At 34.4% G+C, this 22,881-nt stretch overlaps 1 protein-coding gene across 50 annotated transcripts in view; it reads left to right on the top strand.

The window, feature by feature from the left end:
- Window positions 1-22,881, top strand: part of TRDN (triadin) — a 415,022-nt gene that overhangs the window by 377,174 nt on the left and 14,967 nt on the right. For 5 of the 50 annotated variants that reach the window (XM_070376309.1, XM_070376302.1, XM_070376301.1 and 2 more), the window contains 16 exons: window positions 44-88; window positions 2,364-2,384; window positions 3,890-3,916; window positions 4,820-4,858; window positions 5,236-5,271; window positions 5,355-5,390; window positions 5,474-5,509; window positions 5,593-5,628; window positions 5,712-5,747; window positions 6,242-6,277; window positions 6,361-6,396; window positions 6,481-6,516; window positions 6,600-6,635; window positions 6,719-6,754; window positions 7,502-7,546; window positions 13,360-13,383. In XM_070376309.1, coding sequence (XP_070232410.1) covers window positions 44-88; window positions 2,364-2,384; window positions 3,890-3,916; window positions 4,820-4,858; window positions 5,236-5,271; window positions 5,355-5,390; window positions 5,474-5,509; window positions 5,593-5,628; window positions 5,712-5,747; window positions 6,242-6,277; window positions 6,361-6,396; window positions 6,481-6,516; window positions 6,600-6,635; window positions 6,719-6,754; window positions 7,502-7,546; window positions 13,360-13,383 — 561 coding nt within the window. The remainder of the gene's footprint in view (window positions 1-43; window positions 89-2,363; window positions 2,385-3,889; window positions 3,917-4,819; window positions 4,859-5,235; window positions 5,272-5,354; window positions 5,391-5,473; window positions 5,510-5,592; window positions 5,629-5,711; window positions 5,748-6,241; window positions 6,278-6,360; window positions 6,397-6,480; window positions 6,517-6,599; window positions 6,636-6,718; window positions 6,755-7,501; window positions 7,547-13,359; window positions 13,384-22,881) is intronic. The other 45 variants (XM_070376351.1, XM_070376350.1, XM_070376300.1 and 42 more) reach the window with 44 other exon arrangements.

A 22,881-nucleotide genomic window follows, 5' to 3' on the forward strand; every position in this document is an offset into this window, starting at 1 on the left:
AACAATCTACAGATTGTGAGTTAACTCTTATTTCTCTCTCTAGAAAAAGCTGAACATCAAGGAAAAGAATCTCCGTCTATCAAAACAGGTGATTTTGCCTTTTTGGTTTGCATTCTATCCCAATTCACTGTTTTTATTACCTTTGAAAATTAAAGCAAAGCATATAAGCACTTTTTATTTTCTTTCCTGGTAATGTTTTGTCTTGTGATTTTGTAATAGAATCTAGTTTATCTGACATAAGAGCTATGGTAGTATTGATAAGCAGTTTGCTAAATATTATAACCAACATATATGGAATGCTAAGCATTCTATTATAATACAGCTGTGTTAATGTAATAGTATTTGCTTTCATGATTCACAAGATCCTTCCAAAATATTCAGTGTTTTACTGATGCCAGTATTGATATCATTTATAATACTGGTAATGTTGACTTGGGGCTCCCCAGATGGTGCAGTGGTAAAGAATCTGCCTGCCAATGCAAGAGATACAAGAGACATGGGTTCAATCCCTTGGTCAGAAAGATCCCCTGGAGTAGGAAATGGCAACCCACTCCAATATTCTTGCCTGGAGAATCCCATGGACAGAGGAGCCTGGTGGGCTACAGTCCATGGGGTCACAAAGAGTCAGACAGAACTGAACATGAGCATGAATGTTGAGTCACTATTGAGATACTTTAAAATATCATATCTAATTGTACATATTATATTTCACTGAAAATTAATCATGAATTTCAACTTGTTATAATTTCTTAAAATAGAAATCATCCAATTCTATAGTAGCTTAATACTTTTAAAACTGTAATTCAATTTTTAAAATATATAATACTTAGCATGGTTCAACAATAAAGCAACCAGAGATTCACTGCAAAAATAAGCTTCCCTCCTCCCCTTCTTTTCCTGTTAATGTCTGATAGGTAATCATTGTTATTTTTTAACGTGTCCATCTAGCAATATATGTAAAAGACATATACATATAAACATGTGCTTAGTCACTCAGTCATGCCCAACTCTCTGCGACCCCATGGACTGCATCCCACCAGGCTCCTCTGTCCATGGGGATTCTCTAGGGAAGAATACTGAAGTGGTTTGCCATGCCCTTCTCCAGGGGATCTTCCCAACCCAGAAGCCGAACCCAGGCCTCCCACAGTGCAGGTGGATTCTTTACCAGCTGAGCCACCAGGGAAGCCCACATATACACACATACCTGCATACAAATTTGCTTCCCTGGTAGCTCAACTGTGTAAAGGATCTGCTTGCAATGCAGGAGACCCATGTTCGATTTCTGGGTCTGAAGGATCCCCTGGAGAATGGATAGTCTACAAATTTTATATATATATATATATATATATATGTATATATACACCCACACATATATACACTTGCCTTTTTTACACAAGTCATGATATACTATAAATAGCTCTTTCCCTAGGTTTTTCTGTTTAATAGTGTGTTTGAAGATTTTTCTATATCAGTACACAAAGCATTTCTTTATTTAGTATTCTATTGTATTGTTATACACAGTTTACTTAACTAGTCTCTGATTGACCTATATTTAAGTTATCTGACAAGCTTTCTTTAATGATATAAAATTATAAATATAATTATCTGTCTAGTTTTGTAAATTTATGTTTATGGTAAAAATTCCTTAAATATTTTAGTGAAATGATATAGTTAATGTAAGTTTTATAGATTTCTCTAATTGTTCTCTAAAAATTGTATTAACTTATATTTCCTCTGTTAATGAATTAATTTAATTTTGGATGATTCAAATTCTTCACAATCATCAAGAAATATTTAGTTCTTTATTAATAAATAGATATTTACATGTAAGTCTGCATAATTAATGCTTTTAGTTAATTTCAGAGGACAAAGCATATTTGAGAAACAAATCATGTATTTGGATGGCATAGTTTTGTGTTTTTCACCAACAATTCACTAATTTTTCTTGAGATTTTATAAAGTCAGCTTCTTCATTCAAAAGACTGGATTGGAAAGGTTTAAATAGTTAATATTAATTAATATTAATATGTTCTGAAAGGACAATAGCAGAATGTGTCTTTTATGCCATTCAGTAACAGTAAGGAGTTCAGATTATCTTAAGCATTAATTTTGCATCAGATGAAATATGAGGCTTTACAAGGATAAAGAGACCAAGAAAATCCTATACTTTGAAGTTTTATTGGAATATGGAATTCTTTAGAACATGATTTTAAAATTGCTCAAATTGTATTGCCTATTGCTCATTTTAAGATAAGTTTAGCGTTTTCTTATTTTAACTCAAACAGAATTATGAAATGTAAAAGTCTGATATTTTACCTATAGCCACAAAATGACCTTTTCTTTTTTTTTTTTTTTTTTTTTAGACAAACCAAAACCAACTCCAAGTAAGTGTACCATACTAAAATTGTAAGAATTTTCTATTTAAGTATTTAAATTTTATAATTTCTTTAAATTGTACATGCAGTAAAATTTATTGTGGTATGTTTATTAATGCAGTAGCTATTATGACATGCCTACATAAATGATTCCTATTGACAAAGAATAGTGTGTATTTTATTCATTAATATTTGAACATATATTTGAGTGTCAATTACACTATAGCAGTGAGGGAATGCCTAAAATGACTTCTGTTGTCATTATCTGTGTAATTAATTCAATTATCTTAACTAATACTGCCCACAAAAAAAATGGTTCCATCTCTCTTTTATGTACTTCAGTTGTTAGGATACATTGAATAAATACAGTATGGAGGTTCCTCTTATAGTCATTGCTGGGTTAAACCAAGCTTAGAACACACAATACACATCTTCAATTATTTAATCTTAACATATTAGCTTTTTATTTTCATATTTCTTCAAAAGCTAAAGATGAGTTGTTTTAGTGTTTCAGAATCACTGTTTTATTGTAACATTTAAAACAATAGTAAAAAGGAATAATTTTTTAAATGTATGAAAAAATGAAAATGTATGAAATTTTATAAAAATGAAATTGTATATTTAGTACCATTAAATTATGACCTTGACATTACCCTGTGGGTAAATATGCACATTTCAATCGAGTGAAACTAGAAGTTGTGTCTAAAGATTTTCAATGCCAAGGACTAACCTGGTTCCTTAAAAGTGTTATGATAGATTTCTTGTGAATACATCTATGATTTTCTTCTGAATGGATTCAATGCCAGTGTTAAACATTAAATGTTGCCTTTGGGTTGGCAAAAATATCTAGTATATTTAGTCTGTGTAAATGCTACTAATATGAACGTTATTACAAAAATTAAGGGCTGAAAGTCAAAACTAGATTACTGATAAGAAATATCACCATAATTATTTGCAAATGCAGTTTTGTTTATAAAACATTATTCATTATATATATTTGTTCTTATATAACATTTTTATATGTTGTCTCACTACTCTGACTGTAGTCATTATGAGTTGAAATTATTTTTGTGATATTTTAAAATCTCGTCTCTCAACCCCACTCATTGCACTAAGTCCTTGTTATACATGAAGTTGCTTTATAAAAAGTTAATGAATGAATGTGTGCAGGCACATGTTCAAATCATGTTAAAAGTTTATGTAATGGAGATTTATAATTTGTAATGAGAAAACTACCCAAATGTCTTCAAACTGATCCATTCTACCATGTATGAATAGACTATTTAATATTAATTTATATAGTGATTCTATTTCCAGAATAGATGCCAGTTATGTCTTCAGAAATGTTAGTTACCAACGTATCTCTTTGCCATTTTGAGTATGTGTCTATTGTCACTACTTTTGGAATTAATGTGAAATAACATAAAGATGAAGTTCAGTTGTCTGCTACTGGAAAAACAAAATTATTATTTCCTTTTATTTTTCTTCCTTCCTTCTATTATTTTTTTCTAAAGAGGAAACACAAGAAGTAACAGAATCAGGTAAATATTTGCTTTCACAGAGGAGGTAACATAGATCAATAGGAATAGTATTTAAATTTGAATCTCTATATAGCTGCGTAACATTTGGGAAAATCCATTAACAGCTCAGATTCTCAGTTTACTCATCTATAGAATAGACATAATGACTTTCCAAAAGGTTTGTAATAAGTATGAAATGAAATAACGTATATAACATTCCCACTACATGCTTGGTTGTCACTCATTAAATATTGGTGTCCTTCTTACTCTTGTCTGATAAATTGGAGAAGGAAATGGCAACCCACTCCAGTATCTTGCCTGGAAAATCCCATGGACGGAGGAGTCTGGTGGGTTATAGGCCATGGGGTCGCAAAGAGTCGGACACGACTGAGAGACTTCACTTTCCCTTTCCCTTTCTTACTCTTGTCTGATAAATATAGTTAAAGAAAAGCATCAGTCAGTCAAAACTCTGGTTTAAAAAGCATGTGTCTACATTTTCCTCAGAGATATATTGTGACTCTTACATTGTTTTTACTCAACAGTTAATTCATTGAGTATTCATAGCACTAATCAAATTTTCATTTCCTAAAGGTAACAGTAGAAAATTTGAATGTTTTTTTCTGTTACTAGTTTAAACTTATTAATAAATGCATGGCTTACTCTAGCTTTCCTTGAAAACATGTACAAAAATAAAACCAGAAAACAAAAGGAGGAGGTTGTGATTTATAAAACTAAATAACCAAGGATAACAGAAATATACATGTTCTTACACAAGGGCGGGAGACTTTATCTTCACATCTTTAAAAGCAGAACCTTGACCCTCTTTCACTTACGGGATTAAGTTTCATCTGCAAATATTTACTCCAAAACTGAGTAAGAAAATTATGTTTTTAAACCAATGTTATTGTTATTTTTCCCCCCTAGCAAAAAAGAAAATTGAAAAATCTGAAAAGGAAAGTAAAGGTAAATACATTTTAAGGCATGTATATCATATTAGTGATAAAAGCATAGGAATCAAAAATATGTAATTATACAAATTATATCACTTAAAAAAGCAATTCATGAAAATATGGACATTGGTTTTAAAGTATATATCAGAATCGAAGCTATGTAGGGTGTTATTCATGCAAGGAGTGTAATATTACATTATTATTAGATATCTAAAGGGAACAGGAACTGAGATCTTAAAGCAAACTCCATCTGTTATTGCTATATTAACACCATAGAGTTCTTTTCATATAACTCCTGAATTGTAAATATTGACTGCAAAATATGTAATTTCAAACTTAGAAAGACCTATGAATAAATACGTATATGACTCTACCATTTTATCTCTATAGAAAAAGCAGAAATGAGACATCTTAAAGAAGAAAAAGGTAATTTTTAAAAGCTTAAAACTTCCTGAAGTCAAAATATTTTGAATAAATATGTATATGACTCTACCATTTTATCTCTATAGAAAAAGCGGAAATGAGACATCTTAAAGAAGAAAAAGGTAATTTTTAAAAGCTTAAAACTTCCTGAAGTCAAAATATTTTGAATAAATATGTATATGACTCTACCATTTTATCTCTATAGAAAAAGCAGAAATGAGACATCTTAAAGGAGAAAAAGGTAATTTTTAAAAGCTTAAAAGTTCCTGAAGTCAAAATATTTTGAATAAATATGTATATGACTCTACCATTTTATCTCTATAGAAAAAGCAGAAATGAGACATCTTAAAGGAGAAAAAGGTAATTTTTAAAAGCTTAAAAGTTCCTGAAGTCAAAATATTTTGAATAAATATGTATATGACTCTACCATTTTATCTCTATAGAAAAAGCAGAAATGAGACATCTTAAAGAAGAAAAAGGTAATTTTTATTTACTTCTTTTTTCTTTTTTTAATTTTATTTTATTTTTAAACTTTACATAATTGTATTAGTTTTGCCAAATATCAAAATGAATCCACCACAGGTATACATGTGTTCCCCATCCTGAACCCTCCTCCCTCCTCCCTCCGCATACCCTCCCTCTGGGTCATCCCAGTGCACTAGCCCCAAGCATCCAGTATCGTGCATCAAACCTGGACTGGTGACTCATTTCATACATGATATTTTACATGTTTCAATGCCATTCTCCCAAATCTTCCCACCCTCTCCCTCTCCCACAGAGTCCATAAGACTGTTCTATACATCAGTGTCTCTTTTGCTGTCTCGTACACAGGGTTATTGTTACCATCTTTCTAAATTCCATATATATGCGTTAGTATACTGTATTGGTGTTTTTCCTTCTGGCTTACTTCACTCTGTATAATAGGCTCCAGTTTCATCCACCTCATTAGGACTGATTCATTTTATCTCTATAGAAAAAGCAGAAATGAGACATCTTAAAGAAGAAAAAGGTAATTTTTAAAAGCTTAAAACTTCCTGAAGTCAAAATATTTTGAATAAATATGTATATGACTCTACCATTTTATCTCTATAGAAAAAGCAGAAATGAGACATCTTAAAGGAGAAAAAGGTAATTTTTAAAAGCTTAAAAGTTCCTGAAGTCAAAATATTTTTGAATAAATATGTATATAACTCTGTCATTTTATCTCTATAGAAAAAGCAGAAATGAGACATCTTAAAGGACAAAAAGGTAATTTTTAAAAGCTTAAAAGTTCCTGAAGTCAAAATATTTTGAATAAATATGTATATGACTCTATCATTTTATCTCTATAGAAAAAGCAGAAATGAGACATCTTAAAGAAGAAAAAGGTAATTTTTAAGAGCTTAAAAGTTCCTGAAGTCAAAATATTTTGAATAAATATGTATATGACTCTGTCATTTTATCTCTATAGAAAAAGCAGAAATGAGACATCTTAAAGAAGAAAAAGGTAATTTTTAAAAGTTTAAAAGTTACTGAAGTCAAAGTATTTTGAGTCAAAATTTATTTATTTCAATTTTAAAGAAAACTTTTCTATATGTACGCGATGATTGCTGGCCTGATTAAAAGAAGAAGAGTGGTAAATAATCACAGCCTGTGATAATGACAGTGTCAGAGGAGCGATGGATGCAGGCCACGCCTGCGGTGTGCAGTCATGTGTTGGTCATTGGTGAGAAACGTTAGAAGCTGCACTGCGATGCTGCTTTTTTATCTTAACTTTAGTTTTATTTACTTAGGAAACTACATAAATAATACAATAATCACTGATTTCCATGTTTAGTCATCTAAAAACCTTATAAAGGCCTTAATCATCAGAGAAATATTCTGTCGAGTCAGGAGCAAAGCATTCTTAGACATACCAAAAAGATTACTAATAACAAAAGAAGACACTTTTCTGGTTTATATCTAAATTCAATTAATCAGCATTACCCATTGTCCGTGGACTCAGATTCATTTAAATACCCTGTAATCACTGAGTTCAGGTCGTATCTATGTTTATGCAGATACAACAATCTCTTCAGCTAACATTTATTTTTCTTAGGTGTTAGCAGAAAACTTTTAAAACACCTTGAGAAAATATTTACAACATTTAAATTATTCTCATGTTGCTAAAGCTTAGAGTTGAAGTGAGCCAAAGTCTTTATGAATATTTGCTCTGAAAGTTCATATTTTAATTTACATTTTCTTTTTTATACAGTGCCAACAAGAAAAGGAAGTCTTCAATTACACAATACGACAAAAGGTAATCTTGACCTTGGTAAATCCTCAAATGCTGTGTTGATGTGGAGATGCCTGAATTATGTTGGTGCTTAATATTAACACTAAATTTCTAAAGCAAGAAAGTCTAGCTGTTTATACAATTCTAACAGCAGGGGAAGTGGACAGGTAGGAAATAGAACAGAATGCTTACATTTCAGTGGAAAACTAGGAAATGTGAAGAAATAGAAACTATTAACAACATAAACAGGAGAATGGCACCCCACTCCAGTATTCTTGCCTGGAGAATCCCAGGGACAGAGGAGCCTAGTGGGCTGCCGTCTGTGGGGTCGCACAGAGTCGGACACGACTGAAGTGACTTAGCAGCAGCAGCAACAACATAAACATTCATTAGATATCCCAGTACCTATCAGAAGGAAAAATTTATTATTGTAAGAAGACTTTCCCAGCATGACTACATTCAAGGATGATAGAGTAGTAAAAAGAGAAGGAGCCAATAGTCTGTTTATCTGCAACTACATCAAATATAACTAATATCATGAATATAGTTTTATTATTTATAAGTCAATCTTTGAAATTAATTCAACATAGATACAAAGTAGATAGCAGAGGGCAGAAGCTAGCATGCACATGACAGGCAGGTGTTCTTCACCCAAAATGAGAATGACCTATTTTGGTGACATCATCATAAAACTGTAAGAGTATAACTGAATTACTTAGTCTGGGTCATAAAATTTTAGATGAATCTAATTAATTCAAAATGTAACAAAACATAAGTGATTTATATTTTAAAATGCTAAGTAAACATGCCATAATTAAATAAGAATTTTCATTCAGAGTAAATATAGATCTCTAGTCTGTGTGTATACTGGGAGTGTGGAGAGGGAGGAACCTAGTTTGTCACTGGTCCCTGTTGCTGCTTACTGTAATGTGTATACCTGAAATGGCAGAACATATTTAGACACAATTTTTAGTAATATTAAGGTGTAAAATTTAGAGTAAGAGAGCAAATCAGATTTGTAAAATGATACAAGAACACAATTTTTATATTGGAAATTTCTCCAGAAATGTTATATCTTTTAAGATACTTAGCCAGAAGAATAGGAGAAGACAATGGCACCCCACTCCAGTACTCTTGCCTGGAAAATCCCATGGACGGAGGAGCCTGGTAGGCTCCAGTCCATGGGGTTGCTAAGAGTCGGACACGACTGAGCGACTTCACTTTCACTTTTCACTTTCATGCATTGGAGAAGGAAATGGCAACCCACTCCAATGTTCTTGCCTGGAGAATACCAGGGACGGGGGAGCCTGGTGGGCTGCCGTCTATGGGGTAGCACAGAATCGGACACGACTGAAGCGACATAGCAGCAGCAGCAGCAGCAGGCAGAAGAATAAAAAGTAATGTATTACTTTGAAAACTCACAGCTATAGCCTTTCCTATTATTATTTCAACTTCCATCTTAGTATAGACCCAGTGATCATTCACAGTTTAAAGCTGAGTTAATGTTAGGTGAAGGAAGTCTAACCTCTAGGAGTGTTTACCTGATAGAGACAGGAGTTGGCTCCAAGTGGGTGTGGTGTCAAAGGCTTAAGCCCATTCAATCACATTTTAATATGAAGAAAAGTTATGACCAACCTAGATAGCATATTGAAAAGCAGAGACATTACTTTGCTAACAAAGGTCCGTCTAGTCAAGGCTGTGGTTTTTCCAGTGGTCATGTATGGATGTAAGAGTTGGACTGTGAAGAAAGCTGAGTGCCGAAGAATTGATGCTTTTGAACTGTGGTGTTGGAGAAGACTCTTGAGAGACCCTTGGACTGCAAGGAGATCCAACCAGTCCATTCTAAAGGAGATAGGTCCTGGGTGTTCGTTGGAAGGACTGATGCTAAGGCTGAAACTCCAGTACTTTGGCCACCTCATGCGAAGAGTTGACTCATTGGAAAAGACTCTGATGCTGGGAGGGATTGGGGGCAGGAGGAGAAGGAGATGACAGAGGATGAGATGGCTGGGTGGCATCACGGACTCGGTGGACGTGAGTCTGAGTGAACTCCAGGAGTTGGTGATGGACAGGGAGGCCTGGCGTGCTGCGATTCATGGGGTTGCAAAGAGTCGGACACGACTGAGCGACTGAACTGAACTGAACCACATTATGGTAGGCAAATATAAGGGAAAGCTTTCTACCAATTACAGCAGCCCAAAGATAAAATGTGCTTCCCTGGTGGCTCAGACAGTAAAGAATCTGCCTGCAATGTGGGAAACCTGGGTTTAATCCCTGGGTTGGGAAGGTCCCCTGGAGGAGGGCATGGCAACCCACTCCTATACTCTTGCCTGGAGAACCCCCATGGATAGAGGAGCCTGTCCAGCTACAGTTTCACTTTCAAAGACAAAAGGCACCCCACTTTGTCCCCTAGAAAGTGGTCTGTTGGTGCTGACTAGAGGGTGGCTGTCCAAAGGATTCTAGGGATTTGGACACTGGATAGAAGCTTCTTTCTTACTGTATTCTGTGAGTCCATTTCTAAGATCTTCATATTATGAATACATGGCAGGAAAAAATAATTACATGTGAAAACATAAGGGACTTGATTTAGGTCATACCTGAATGGTCTAGTGGTTTTCCCCACTTGCTTCAATTTAAGTCGAATTTGGCAATAAGGAGTTCATGATCTGAGCCACAGTCAGCTCACAATCTTGTTTTTGGTGACTGTATAGAGCTTCTCCATCTTTGGCTGCAAAGAATATAATCAATCTGATTTCAGCATTGACCATCTGGTGATGTCCATGTGTAGAGTCTTCTCTTGTGTTGTTGGAAAAGGGTTATTGTTATGACCAGTGCATTCTCTTGGCAAAACTCTGTTAGCCTTTCCCTGCTTCATTCTGTACTCCAAGGCCAAATTTGCCTGTTACTCCAGGTGTTTATTGACTTCTACTTTTGCATTCCAATCCCCTATAATGCAAAGGACATCTTCTTTGGGTGTTAGTTCTAAAAGGTCTTGTAGGTCTTCATAGAACTGTTCAACTTGAGCTTCTTCAGCATTACTGGTCAGGGCATAGACTTGGATTAACGTGATAAAGATATACCCATTTGAATGCAGAGTTCCAAAGAATAGCAAGGAAAGATAAGAAAGCCTTGCTCAATGATCAATGCAAAGAAATAGAGGAAAACAATAGAATGGGAAAGACTAGAGATCTCTGCAAGAAAATTAGAGATACCAAGGGAACATTTCATGCAAACATGGGTTTGATAAAGGACAGAAATGGTAGGGACCTAACAGAAGCAGAAGATATTAAGAATAAATGGCAAGAATACACAGATGAACTGTACAAAAAAGATCTTCACGACCCAGATAATCACAGTGGTGTGATCACTCACCTATAGCCAGATGTCCTGGAATGCAAAGTCAAGTGGGCCAAACTTAGGAAGCATCACTATGAACAAAGCTAGTGGAGGTGATGGAATTCCAGTTGAGCTATTTCAAATCCTGAAAGGTGATGCTGTGAAAGGGCTGCACTCAATATGCCAGCAAATTTGGAAATCTCAGCAGTGGCCACAGGACTGGAAAAGGTCAGTTTTCATTCCAATCCCAAAGAAAGGCAATGCCAAAGAATGCTCAAACTACTGCACAATTGCACTCATCTCACACACTAGTAAAGTAATGCTTAAAATTCTCCAAGCCAGGATTCAGCAATACATGAACCGTGAACTTCCAGATGTTCAAGCTGGTTTTAGAAGAGGCAGAGGAACCAGAGATCAAATTGCCAACATCCACTGGATCATCAAAAAAGCAAGAGAGTTTCAGAAAAACATCTATTTCTGCTTTATTGACTATGCCAAAGCCTTTGACCATGTGAATCACAATAAACTGTGGAAAATTCTGAAAGACATGGGAATACCAGACCACCTGACCTGCCTCTTGAGAAACCTGTATGCAGGTCAGGAAGCAACAGTTAGAACTGGACATGGAACAACAGACTGGTTCCAAATAGGAAAAGGAGTACTGTATATTGTCAAGGCTGTATATTGTCACCCTGCTTATTTAACTTATATGTAGAGTACATCATGAGAAACGCTGGGCTGGAAGAAGCACAAGCTGGAATCAAGATTGCTGGGAGAAATATCAATAACTTCAGATATGCAGATGACACCACCCTTACGGCAGAAAGTGAAGAACTAAAGAACCTCTTGATGAAAGTGAAAGTGGAGAGTGAAAAAGTTGGCTTAAAGCTCAACATTCAGAAAATGAAGATCATGGCATCCGGTCCAATTACTTCATGGCAAATAGAAGGGGAAACAGTGGAAACAGTGTCAGACTTTATTTTTTTGGGCTCCAAAATCACTGCAGATGGTGATCCCAGCCATGAAATTAAAAGACACTTACTCCTTGGATGGAAAGTTATGACCAACCTAGACTAGACAGCATATTAAAAAGCAGAGACATTACTTTGCCAACAAAGGTCCATCTAGTCAAGGCTATGGTTTTTCCAGTAGTCATGTATGGATGTGAGAGTTGGACTATAAAGAAAGCTGAGCACCAAAGAATTGACGCTTTTGAACTGTGATGTTGGAGAAGAGTCTTGAGAGTCCCTTGGACTGCAAGGAGATCCAACCAGTCCATCCTAAAGGAGATTAGTCCTGGGTGTTCATTGGAAGGACTGATGCTGAGGCTGCAACTCCAATAGTTTGGCCACCTGATGCGAAGAGCTGACTCATTGGAAAAGACCCTGATGCCGGGAAAGATTGAGGGCTGGAGAAGAAGGGGACGACAGAGGATGAGATGGTTGGATGGCATCACTGACTCAATGGACATGAGTTTGGGTAAACTCCGGGAGTTGGTGATGGGCAGAGAGGCCTGGCATGCTGTGGTTTATGGGGTCGCAGTCAGACACTTCTGAGAGACTGAACTGAACTGAAAGCATAAGTCTAACCTAGAACTAGTTGAGAATATAAACACATTCTATTCATTCCTTCACTCAAGTAATGGTTCATTACATCTAAATTCCTGTCTCTTTAGCCAATGCTATTTAGAAAGGAAAGATTATAGCATTAGCTTTTCTAAAGTATTTTTCTGAATTCCATTAGCCTAACTTTTGTAACTTTGCAATTATTAGGATATATCAGAAACTCTACAAGTCTTAAAGTAAAACACGTTATGCAGATTCCTTAAAAATTATATTTTCAAACCTAGCCCTTTAAATTAGACATTAATGGAATATGAATGTTACCCATTCTCTCTGTTTCAGAAAGTTAGAAAGTCTGCTATATTTAAGACAGTCATTTCACTTTATATCTTCATCCTAAATACATAGAGTTTAATGGAAAAACATATTTGAAGAATTATAATCTCTCATTGAAACTAATAAATAAATGATTATGAAAATTTAGTTGATTTTACATGTTGCTTTTTAAGATTTTGGAGAAGGTTTTATTCATGTCCAAAAGGAAAATAATTCTCAATAATGTATTTTATGAAATTTTGAAAGTTTAAAGCAAGTATTTAGATTAATTATATCATGCAAAGTAATTTCACTGGTGTTGGGTATAATTATAGTTTAACCAAAACAATTTAACAAAGATCCTGATGATTTTAGTAAGCATGTTTAAAAGCATAAGTATGTTGTGACACCTGCAATGATTAATAACTTTTTTGATGTCTCACATAATAACAATTAAGATATTCAAAGATCCATGTTATCAAACAACAGAGAGCTCCACTTATTCACTAACTCATGAAAAATAAGGAAGAAAGTCAAAAGATATTAGATACTTTTATGCAGTCTATTGATGTATAATATCTTTGTATTTTACCTGAGTTAAACAAGACTTGTTTTCTTTATTTTTAGTAGAAAAACCCGCAAGAATATCAAGTAAGTACTGCTTATATTGATAATAAATTCTCTTTGGCATACAGTATGAATTTCAAGCTGAAATTCATGAAATATTTATTTTTTTAATGTGTTCAGAAATTGAGTCATTTCATATTAAACCTTCTGACAGGATTTTGATGACTTTTCATCTTATTTATGTTGAAACTTAAAAAACAAAACTGTATTATTAAAATAACTTGTAACAAATACCTTATCATGTTCTTGAGCCTGAAGATTAAAGTGACTTGCATTCAATACATAAGTCTTTTCAGTGATTAAGGTTGAATGGAATAAAATAATCCTACTTTCGTCTTCAGCCCTCAATCACTAAACATTTGGAATAGAGCACATCTGGTTGAGCAATAATGCTTGCTTTGCTGTTGTTTTCTAATGTTCATTAACTTAATTATAGGTCTAAAAAGAATACATAGTTAGGAATAGATCTAATCTTATGTGTAACATACACTGACCAAACTCTCAGAAAATACTCTCTGAAATACCAAGATCTAGGTGTAGATAGCAGCTCAAATGATACATGCCACAACTATGAATTTTCCTATAAATCTTAAAATTCTGGGAAATAGCAAATTTCCTTCTCAAGTTTCCGGATTTAAGAAGACAAATGATTTTAAATCAGGGCTATCTAAGGCAGTATCACTAGAGCCACATCTATAGTTTTAAATTTTCAAGTAGACACATTAAACGGCTTCCCTGGTAGCTGACCTGGTAAAGAATCCACCTGCAATGCAGGATACCCCAGTTTGATTCCTGGGTTGGGAAGATCCTCTGGAGACGGGATAGACTACCCACTCCAGTATTCTTGGGCTTCCCTGGGGTTCCAGATTGTAAAGAAACCTCCTGCAATGCAGGAGATCTAGGTTCGATCCCTGGGTTGTGCAGATCCCCTGGAGAAGGGCATGGCAACCCTCTCCAGTATTCTTGCCTGGAGAATCCACATGAACAGAGGAGCCTGGCAGGCTACAGTCCATGCGGTGGCAAAGAGTTGGACACAACTGAGAAACTAAGCGCAGCACAGACACATTAAAAGGGTAAAGACAAATAGATGAAAACAATTTTAATATTTGTATCTGATGCTATTTTCAAATATTTTTTCAAAATGTAATCTATATAGAAGTATTTTGATAGTTTATCTAATTTTTTATTGAGCCTTTGAAATTGTGGGTGTATATTATACTTATGGCACATTTTGATTTGCACTAGCTGTATTTCAATTCTCTAACAGCCCCGGGCGTCAGTGGCTACTGCATTGGGCGGAGCAGTTCTCAGGATTTATTGAGTATTTCTGCTGTGTTCAATATTTAGTGAGTAATAAGGATGATATAAGACAATCAGTAAAGGTGGTACTTGCCATATATCTCAAAGTTCCTTGACTGCAAGTAATAGAGCTCCATATGGACTTGCTTCAGATATTTTTGAAAAAAGGAAAATAATTACAAGGTTACAGCACTGTCTCATTGATGCACAGGCAAAGCTAATATTTGATCTTCAGAAAACCCTCTGAAACTATCTCACTCCACACCCTTCCCCTACGGCCAAAGGTAGTCAGGATAGAATTCATTTAGGAGATAATTCTACAATTTGTATTTGAAAAATGGTTAGGATTGGATAATTGGCAAAAGAAGGTGTAAAGAAAAAACTCACTTGTCCTGTGTATTTCTCCTTTACTCTCACGCTACTACCATACTCCTAACACTTCTGATACCAGGCAAGTAGGATTGTTTTCATACTAAGCATTTCTCTGTGACACCAGCTCTCCTACAATTCAATTTAATTCTGATACTAACTAGACTTAGCACATCATAAATTGCCAATCAAAAATTTATCTGTGAGCTGTTTGTATACTTTGGAGATTAATCCCTTGTTAGTTGCATCATTTGCAAATATTTTCTCCCATTCTGTAGATTGTCTTTTTGTCTTATTTATAGTTTTCTTTATTGTGCAAAAGCTTTTAAGTGTAATTAGGTTCCATTTGTTTATTTTTGTTTTTATTTACATTGCTCTAGGAAAAGGATTCAAAAAAATACAGATACAGTTTATATCAAAAAGTGTTCTGCCTACATTTTCCTCTAGGAGTTTTATAGTATCTAATCTTAAATTTAGGTCTTCAGTCCATTTGGAGTTTATTTTTGTGTATGGTGTTAGAGAATGTTCTAATTTCATTCTTTAACATGTAGCTATTCAGTTTTCCAAGCATCATTTATTGAAGAGACTGTCTTTTCTTCGTTGTATATTCTTGCTTCCTTTGTCATAGGTTAATTGACTATATATGTTGGGGGTTATTTCTGGGCTTTTTATCCCATTCCATTGATCTCAATTTCTCTTTTTGCGCCAGTGATATGCTGTTTTGATTATTCCAGCTTTGCAGTATAATCTGAAGTCAGGGAGCCTAATTCCTCCAGTTCAGTTTTTCTTTCTTAAGATTTCTTTGGCTGTGTTAGAAAGCAGTGAGATGTAAGAACATATAGGTTGAAACTATGAGGTAGAGAACCTGCCCATCAAGGAACTCTAGACTTATTGCCACAGAGGGCTATGGTTTATTTTGTGTAAAGGAGTGAAATATGGAGGAATTGATGGAAAGTCTAACCTCATAAGAATAGCAGTAATAGAAGTAGTAAGAATAAGAGTAGTAACTGAAAAGAGAAATGTGTGAGGAAGACAATATATTGATTCTGGTGGATAATAAGATATAAATATCCAAGACATCATGGAATAATGCATTTTATTATTTTTTTAATTTAAATTTATTTATTTTAATTGGAGGCTAATTATTTTATAATATTGTATTGGTTTTGCCATACATCAGCATGAATCTGCCACAGGTGTACACATGTTCCCAATCCTGAACCCCCCTCCCATCTCCCTCCCCATAGCATCCCTCTAGGTCATCCCGGTGCACCAGCCCCAAGCATCCTGTATCCTGGACTGGCGATTCGTTTCTTATATGATATTATACATGTTACAATGCCATTCTCCCAAATCATCCCACCCCAAAACACCAATACAGTATACTAACGCATACATATGGAATTTAGAAAGATGGTAATGATAACCCTGTATGTGAGACAGCAAAAGAGACACAGATGTATAGAACAGTCTTTTGGAATAATGCATTTTAATAAGCTTGTTTTGTGTGTATATGAAAATTATGTTTTTATAGCACATACTTTTCATCATGCCTTTTTAGAGGTAATTATCAAAAACTGCCTCAGATACATATCAAGTAGAACATACTAAAGATAATTTAAACTAAAGAATCATTGTTCTTTCCCTGAACTCTTTTTTTTTTTAACATTATGTAATTTTTTTTGTCAGATGTCTAATTTATTTTTTAGCTGTTTGTCTTTACTAAAGGAAGTTGATGAAATAGTTCCTTTGTGCCCATTGCTCCCTTCCAACCTTCTCTCCAGCGCTAGGGCCTGTGTCTCTTGTCCTCTGAACAGAAGCAGGTCTTCCACCTCTGCTCTGTCATTTTTTCTGCTTTGGTGCTGGATGCGCACAGACCATTATTCATTCCCAGATTTTTTTGTTGGGAATGGGGGAGACTGTTAATATGTGGGAAAAGACTGATGTAAAATAGAGAAGCAGTATCTCTTTCCGAAATCTCGTGGCTTACTCTGATTGAGATTCTTGAAATCATCCTGGTGGACTAGATTCTCAGCTACCCTGAGGGTTTGTTTTAGGAATAAAAAATAATCAGCAAAATAATAGTATTTCTTTATTACATCAGTGAAAGTAACATTGCAAAATCAAAATTTCCATGATTCACAGACTATTATGGTTTAATTGATATTTGTTCTGTGGGTTTACTTTATCAAAGGATGTAGATTTCTAATTTCTGAATAGTCATTTAATTTTCATTCTGTATTTTTTACTTTGTATGTATGGTAAATATATAATGAAATTACCTTTCCACAGAGTTTTGAGGAAGACCTCAAGAGGCATGAAACTATACTATATTTAAGATATAATTACTGATACTTTTACCTGTGGCGGATTCATTTCGATATTTGGCAAAACTAATACAATATTGTAAAGTTTAAAAATAAAATTAAATTAAAAAAATAAAAGCAAAACAAATATTCACATTCTTGAATTTTAAAGTATAATTATTTCTTGCTGATATTAATATTTTAAGGCTTTGGAAAACTTTTCCTTTGAGAAAAAATTGTGTACAAAAAAATTACGTAAAACATCATTCCCAGGAACTTGCCTGTAGGCAAAACATGAAACAAAGCAAGGGAATGAGGAACTACAGTCTTTAAGAGCAAATGGGGCAAGGGAAGTCTTGCACCTAGAAGAGTATCAAGGTTCTTGACATAGCTGAGACACTGACAGTATATTTATATTATATTTATAATTAAGGAAAAAGATTTTATAAGAATCCATAGTTTTTGTTCTTAGTATCTACTAGTCAACATTTAAGTAAAGCTAGGTTGGCTTGCCCTTGAAAATGAGTACTTTAAAAGAATGATGTATTAAGAACACTTCTTAAAATTATTCTATGTAGAAATTTAACTTTGACACCTTTTTCTGTAACATTTTTATCTGATCAGAAATAGTGAGGATTTTACTGTTAGCACCTCACCAAAATTATCTGTGTAGACAGGTTTGAATCATTGTAAAGTCTCTGAGATCAAATATTTGTATTAAAATAATGAATTTAACTTTTTCATAAAATACTGATACATTTTAATCTTTTCAGTTCTGTTCAGTTCAGTTCAGTCGCTCAGTCGTGTCTGACTCTTTGCGACCCCATGATCTCAGCACACCAGGCCTCCCTGTCCATCACCAACTCCCAGAGTTCACTCAGACTCACATCTATCGAGACCATGATGCCATCCAGCCATCTCATCCTCTGTTGTCCCCTTCTCCTCCTGCCCCCAATCCCTCCCAGCATCAGAGTCTTTTCCAATGAGTCAACTCTTCACATGAGGTGGCCAAAGTACTGGAGTTTCAGCTTTAGCATCATTCCTTTCAAAGAAATCCCAGGACTGATCTCCTTTAGAATTGCCTGGTTGGATCTCCTTGCAGTCCAAGGGACTCTCAAGAGTCTTCTCCAACATCACAGTTCAAAAGCATCAATTCTTCAGCATCCAGCTTTCTTCACAGTCCAACTCTCACATCCATACATGACCACTGGAAAAACCATAGCCTTGACTAGACGGACCTTTGTTGGCAAAATAATGTCTCTGCTTAATCAATATGCTATCTAGGTTGGTCATAACTTTTCTTCAAAGGAGTAAGCGTCTTCTAATTTCATGGCTGCAGTCACCATCCCCAGTAATTTTGGAGCCCAGAAAAATAAAGTCTGACACTGTTTCCACTGTTTCGCATCTATTTCCCATGAAGTGATGGGACCAGATGCCATGATCTTCATTTTCTGAATGTTGAGTTTTAAGCCAACTTTTTCACTCTCCTCTTTCACTTTCATCAAAAGGCTTTTTAGTTCCTCTTCACTTTCTGCCATAAGGGTGGTGTCATCTGCATATCTGAGGTTATTGATATTTCTCCCGGCAATCTTGATTCCAGCTTGTGCTTCTTCCAGCCCAGCGTTTCTCATGATGTACTCTGCATATAAGTTAAAAAAGCAGGGTGACAATATCCAGCCTTGACGTATTCCTTTTCCTATTTGGAACCAGTCTGTTGTTCCATGTCCAGTTCTAACTGTTGCTTCCTGACCTGCATACAAATTTCTCAAGAGGCAGATCAGGTGGTCTGGTATTCCCATCTCTTGAAGAATTTTCCACAGTTTATTGTGATCCACACAGTCAAAGGCTTTGGCATAGTCAATAAAGCAGAAATAGATGTTTTTCTGGAACTCTTGCTTTTTTGATGATCCAGTGGATGTTGGCAATTTGGTCTCTGGTTCCTCTGCCTTTTCTAAAACCAGCTTGAACAACTAGAAGTTCACAGTTCACGTATTGCTGAAGCCTGGCTTGGAGAATTTTAAGCATTACTTTACTAGCATGTGAGATGAGTGCAATTGTGCAGTAGTTTGAGCATTCTTTGGCATTGCCTTTCTTTGGGATTGGAATGAAAACTGACCTTTTCCAGTCCTGTGGCCACTGCTGAGTTTTCCAAAGTCACTGGCACATTGAGTGCAGCCCTTTCACAGCATCTTCTTTCAGGATTTGAAATAGCTCAACTGGAATTCCATCACCTCCGCTAGCTTTGTTCGTAGTGATGCTTTCTAAGACCCACCTGACTTCGCATTCCAGGATGTCTGACTCTAGGTCAGTGATCACACCATCGTGATTATCTGGGTTGTGAAGATCTTTTTTTGTACTGTTCTTCTGTGTATTCTTGCCACCTCTTCTTAATATCTTCTGCTTCTGTTAGGTCCATACCATTTCTGTCCTTTATCAAACCCATGTTTGCATGAAATGTTCCCTTGCTGTCTCTAATTTTCTTGAAGAGATCTCTAGTCTTTCCCATTCTGTTGTTTTCCTCTATTTCTTTGCCTTGATCACTGAAGAAGGCTTTCTTACCTCTTCTTGCTATTCTTGGAACTCTGCATTCAGATGTTTATATCTTTCCTTTTCTCCTTTGCTTTTTGCTTCTCTTCTTTTCACAGCTATTTGTAAGGCCTCCCAGACAGCCATTTTGTTTTTTTTTAAATCTTTTACAGAATTAATTACTTTTTAATAAAACTTAAGCAAACCCAGCAGAGGACTAGCCAGGATTTCCATTTTTTATATAGCTTCCTTTGTTGCTTTCATTTGTAATTTGCTTTTTAATGCTTTCTAACTTTTAAAATGTTCATTCATCTTTTGGTTCTGCATTTTTTGTGTATGAATTTGGTAAACTAATAAGTAATTTGTATCAATACTAAAGTATAGTGGATAATTTTAGATATCAAATTCAGCTACTTTGTGATTTTGTCTGAAAATTTAAATAAGCATGGATATAATTAAAGTTTTTATATAAAGGCTTTTCCTTCATTACATGTTTGATATATATTAGGTTAAGCACTTCTTTTATAAGATTATAATTACACATAACTGAAGTATACCATTTGTCATTAATAAAAGCATAACCTGTTTTTATTGATTATATATCCCTGGATTGAAAATTTTCAAGAATTTCAGAAAGCCACAATTTCCTAATAAACATGTTACTGCTATTTGAAAGAAAGTTTGACTTTGTCAGACAATCATGAATTCAGACAATCATGAAACTATTAATGAGTCAGTGAACTATAAAGTGTTACTATAGTGGCAAAAGGAACTAATTCTCTTAAACCTTTAAACACAGAGTATGCTTTGGTTTATGTTAATATTATATGTAATTCCCTTTTATAAACAATTAAAATAATGATCTTTTCTAAAGAGATCAGATACAACCTAAAGTCCTGTAAGAGTTAATTCATGACTAAATCAAATTATTTATGTTATCTCAGACTAATTGATTTGCTAATAAAAATATTAATAGTATGCCATTAACTAATGGTGGCATATCAACACTTTAACTTTCAAAGAAGTGAATCAATTTTATTACACAACATACCGCAGTCACATTTCTAGTGCTGCACAGAAAGCTTAATAATCTGATTTGATGCAGTTACAGAAAATGTCTTGAAACATCGTTTGCTTACTTTTACAGAGTAAGTTTGAATGGTGTTATTAGTGCCAGTTGTATCTTGAATTCACTTGCCTAATGTTGACCAAAATATTTCCCCCAAACTAAACTAAATTTTTAATGACTATTAAATCACTCTGTGGTCTATTAAAATTCTTTGACCATTTTTTTAAAAAGAGTATCTCCATTGATTTAAATAATTATTTTATAATTACCTTATTCGTTGTTGAAACCAGTGGGATTGATTAATACTTAAAAACAGAAAGAGGAAAAAAGACTGTCCCATTTCTAAATTAATTCCTCAGGAAATGAAGATTTAACAAGAGAGATGATTATCCTTTTCTATAATTCATCTTTGCATGCTAATTAATGTTAAAATTTAAATTTACTTTTCTTCTCCACAAGCTCAAAGTATTTAAAAGTGCTTTATTATTTGATATCTTACATAAACAAAATAACATGTAAGTGTATATTTAAAAACTAGATACTATGATGTGACTTTACCTCTGAACTCTCTCCATCCTATCTCTTGGTTCCTGGTAGAAGTAACTAATACACTGATTTTTTTTTTAATTCTCTTAATTTTTTTTTCTGATTTTATCACTTTTCTTTCTAATTTTATCTTACATTGTGAGATATATTCTGAAGTTTTTTTTTTTTTTTTTTTTTACTTAATGCTATGCTTCTCAAATCCTTAAGTGTTTTGTGTAGTTAATGCTCATTTTCACTGCTGTATAGTATAGCACTTTGTGAATAAATGCATTTTAATCTATTCTACTACTGATGGATATTTGCTTTGATTCTGATTTAAGATTTTTGTGTTCCTTTTTAAACATCTTATTATGTATGTTTATTTTATTACTCTTTACCCTTTCTACACATATTGCAAGTAACATATGTTCCTTTAAGTACTACTTCAACAGCCTCTCTCAAGCTTCTTTATATGTAGTATTTTCATTATCATTCATTTTAAAGTATTTCTTAATTCCATTGTAATTGTTTAATTAGTATATTTCATAGAAGTTTTAGAATTTTAAATACTTTAACATTTCCAAGCCTATGGGAATTATAAAGATTATCCTCTTTTAATCAACTTCTAACTTAATTGTGTAGTAATTAGAGAAAGTGGTCTACTCTTTGAAATGTGTTGAGCTCTTATCTTATGAAATAATACATTATCTTTTAGTAAATTTCCATAAATCATTGAGAATAATATTCATTTTCTAATGGTTAGAGGCAAAATTCTATATACATTAAATTGTTGTTCATTCTGTAAGTTGTGTCTGACTCTTTGCAATGCCATGGCCATAGCACACCAGGATATCCTTCACTATCTCCTGGAGTTTGTTCAAATTCATGTGCATTGAGTTGATGATGCTATCTAACCATCTCATTCTCTGCTGTCCTCTTCTCCTTTTGCTTTCAATCTTTCCCAGCATCAGGGTCTTTTCCAATGAGTCGCTCTTTCCATCAGGTGGCCAAAGTGTTGGAGCTTCAGCTTCAGCATCAGTCCTTCCAATGAATATTCAAGGTTGATTTCCTTTAGGATTAACTGGTTTGAACTCCTTGCTGTCCAAGAGACTCTCAAGAGTCTTCTCCAGCACCATAATTCAAAGACATCAGTTTTTCGGTGCTCAGCTCTCTTTTTGGTCCGACTCTTTCATCCATACATGACTTCTGGAAAAAACCATAGTTTTGACGAGACAGAACTTTCTTGGCCAAGTGATGTCTATACTTTTTAATATGCCATCTAATTTTGTCATAACTTTACTTCCCAGGAGCAAACATCTTCTAATTTCATGGCTGCAGTCACCATCCACAGTGATTTTGGAGCCCAAGAAAATAAAATCTGTCACTGCTTCCACTTTTTCCCCTTCTGTTTGCCATGAAATGATGGGA

The sequence above is a fragment of the Bos mutus genome, chromosome 9 (genome assembly GCF_027580195.1).
Source record: "Bos mutus isolate GX-2022 chromosome 9, NWIPB_WYAK_1.1, whole genome shotgun sequence".
Taxonomy (NCBI): domain Eukaryota; kingdom Metazoa; phylum Chordata; class Mammalia; order Artiodactyla; family Bovidae; genus Bos; species Bos mutus.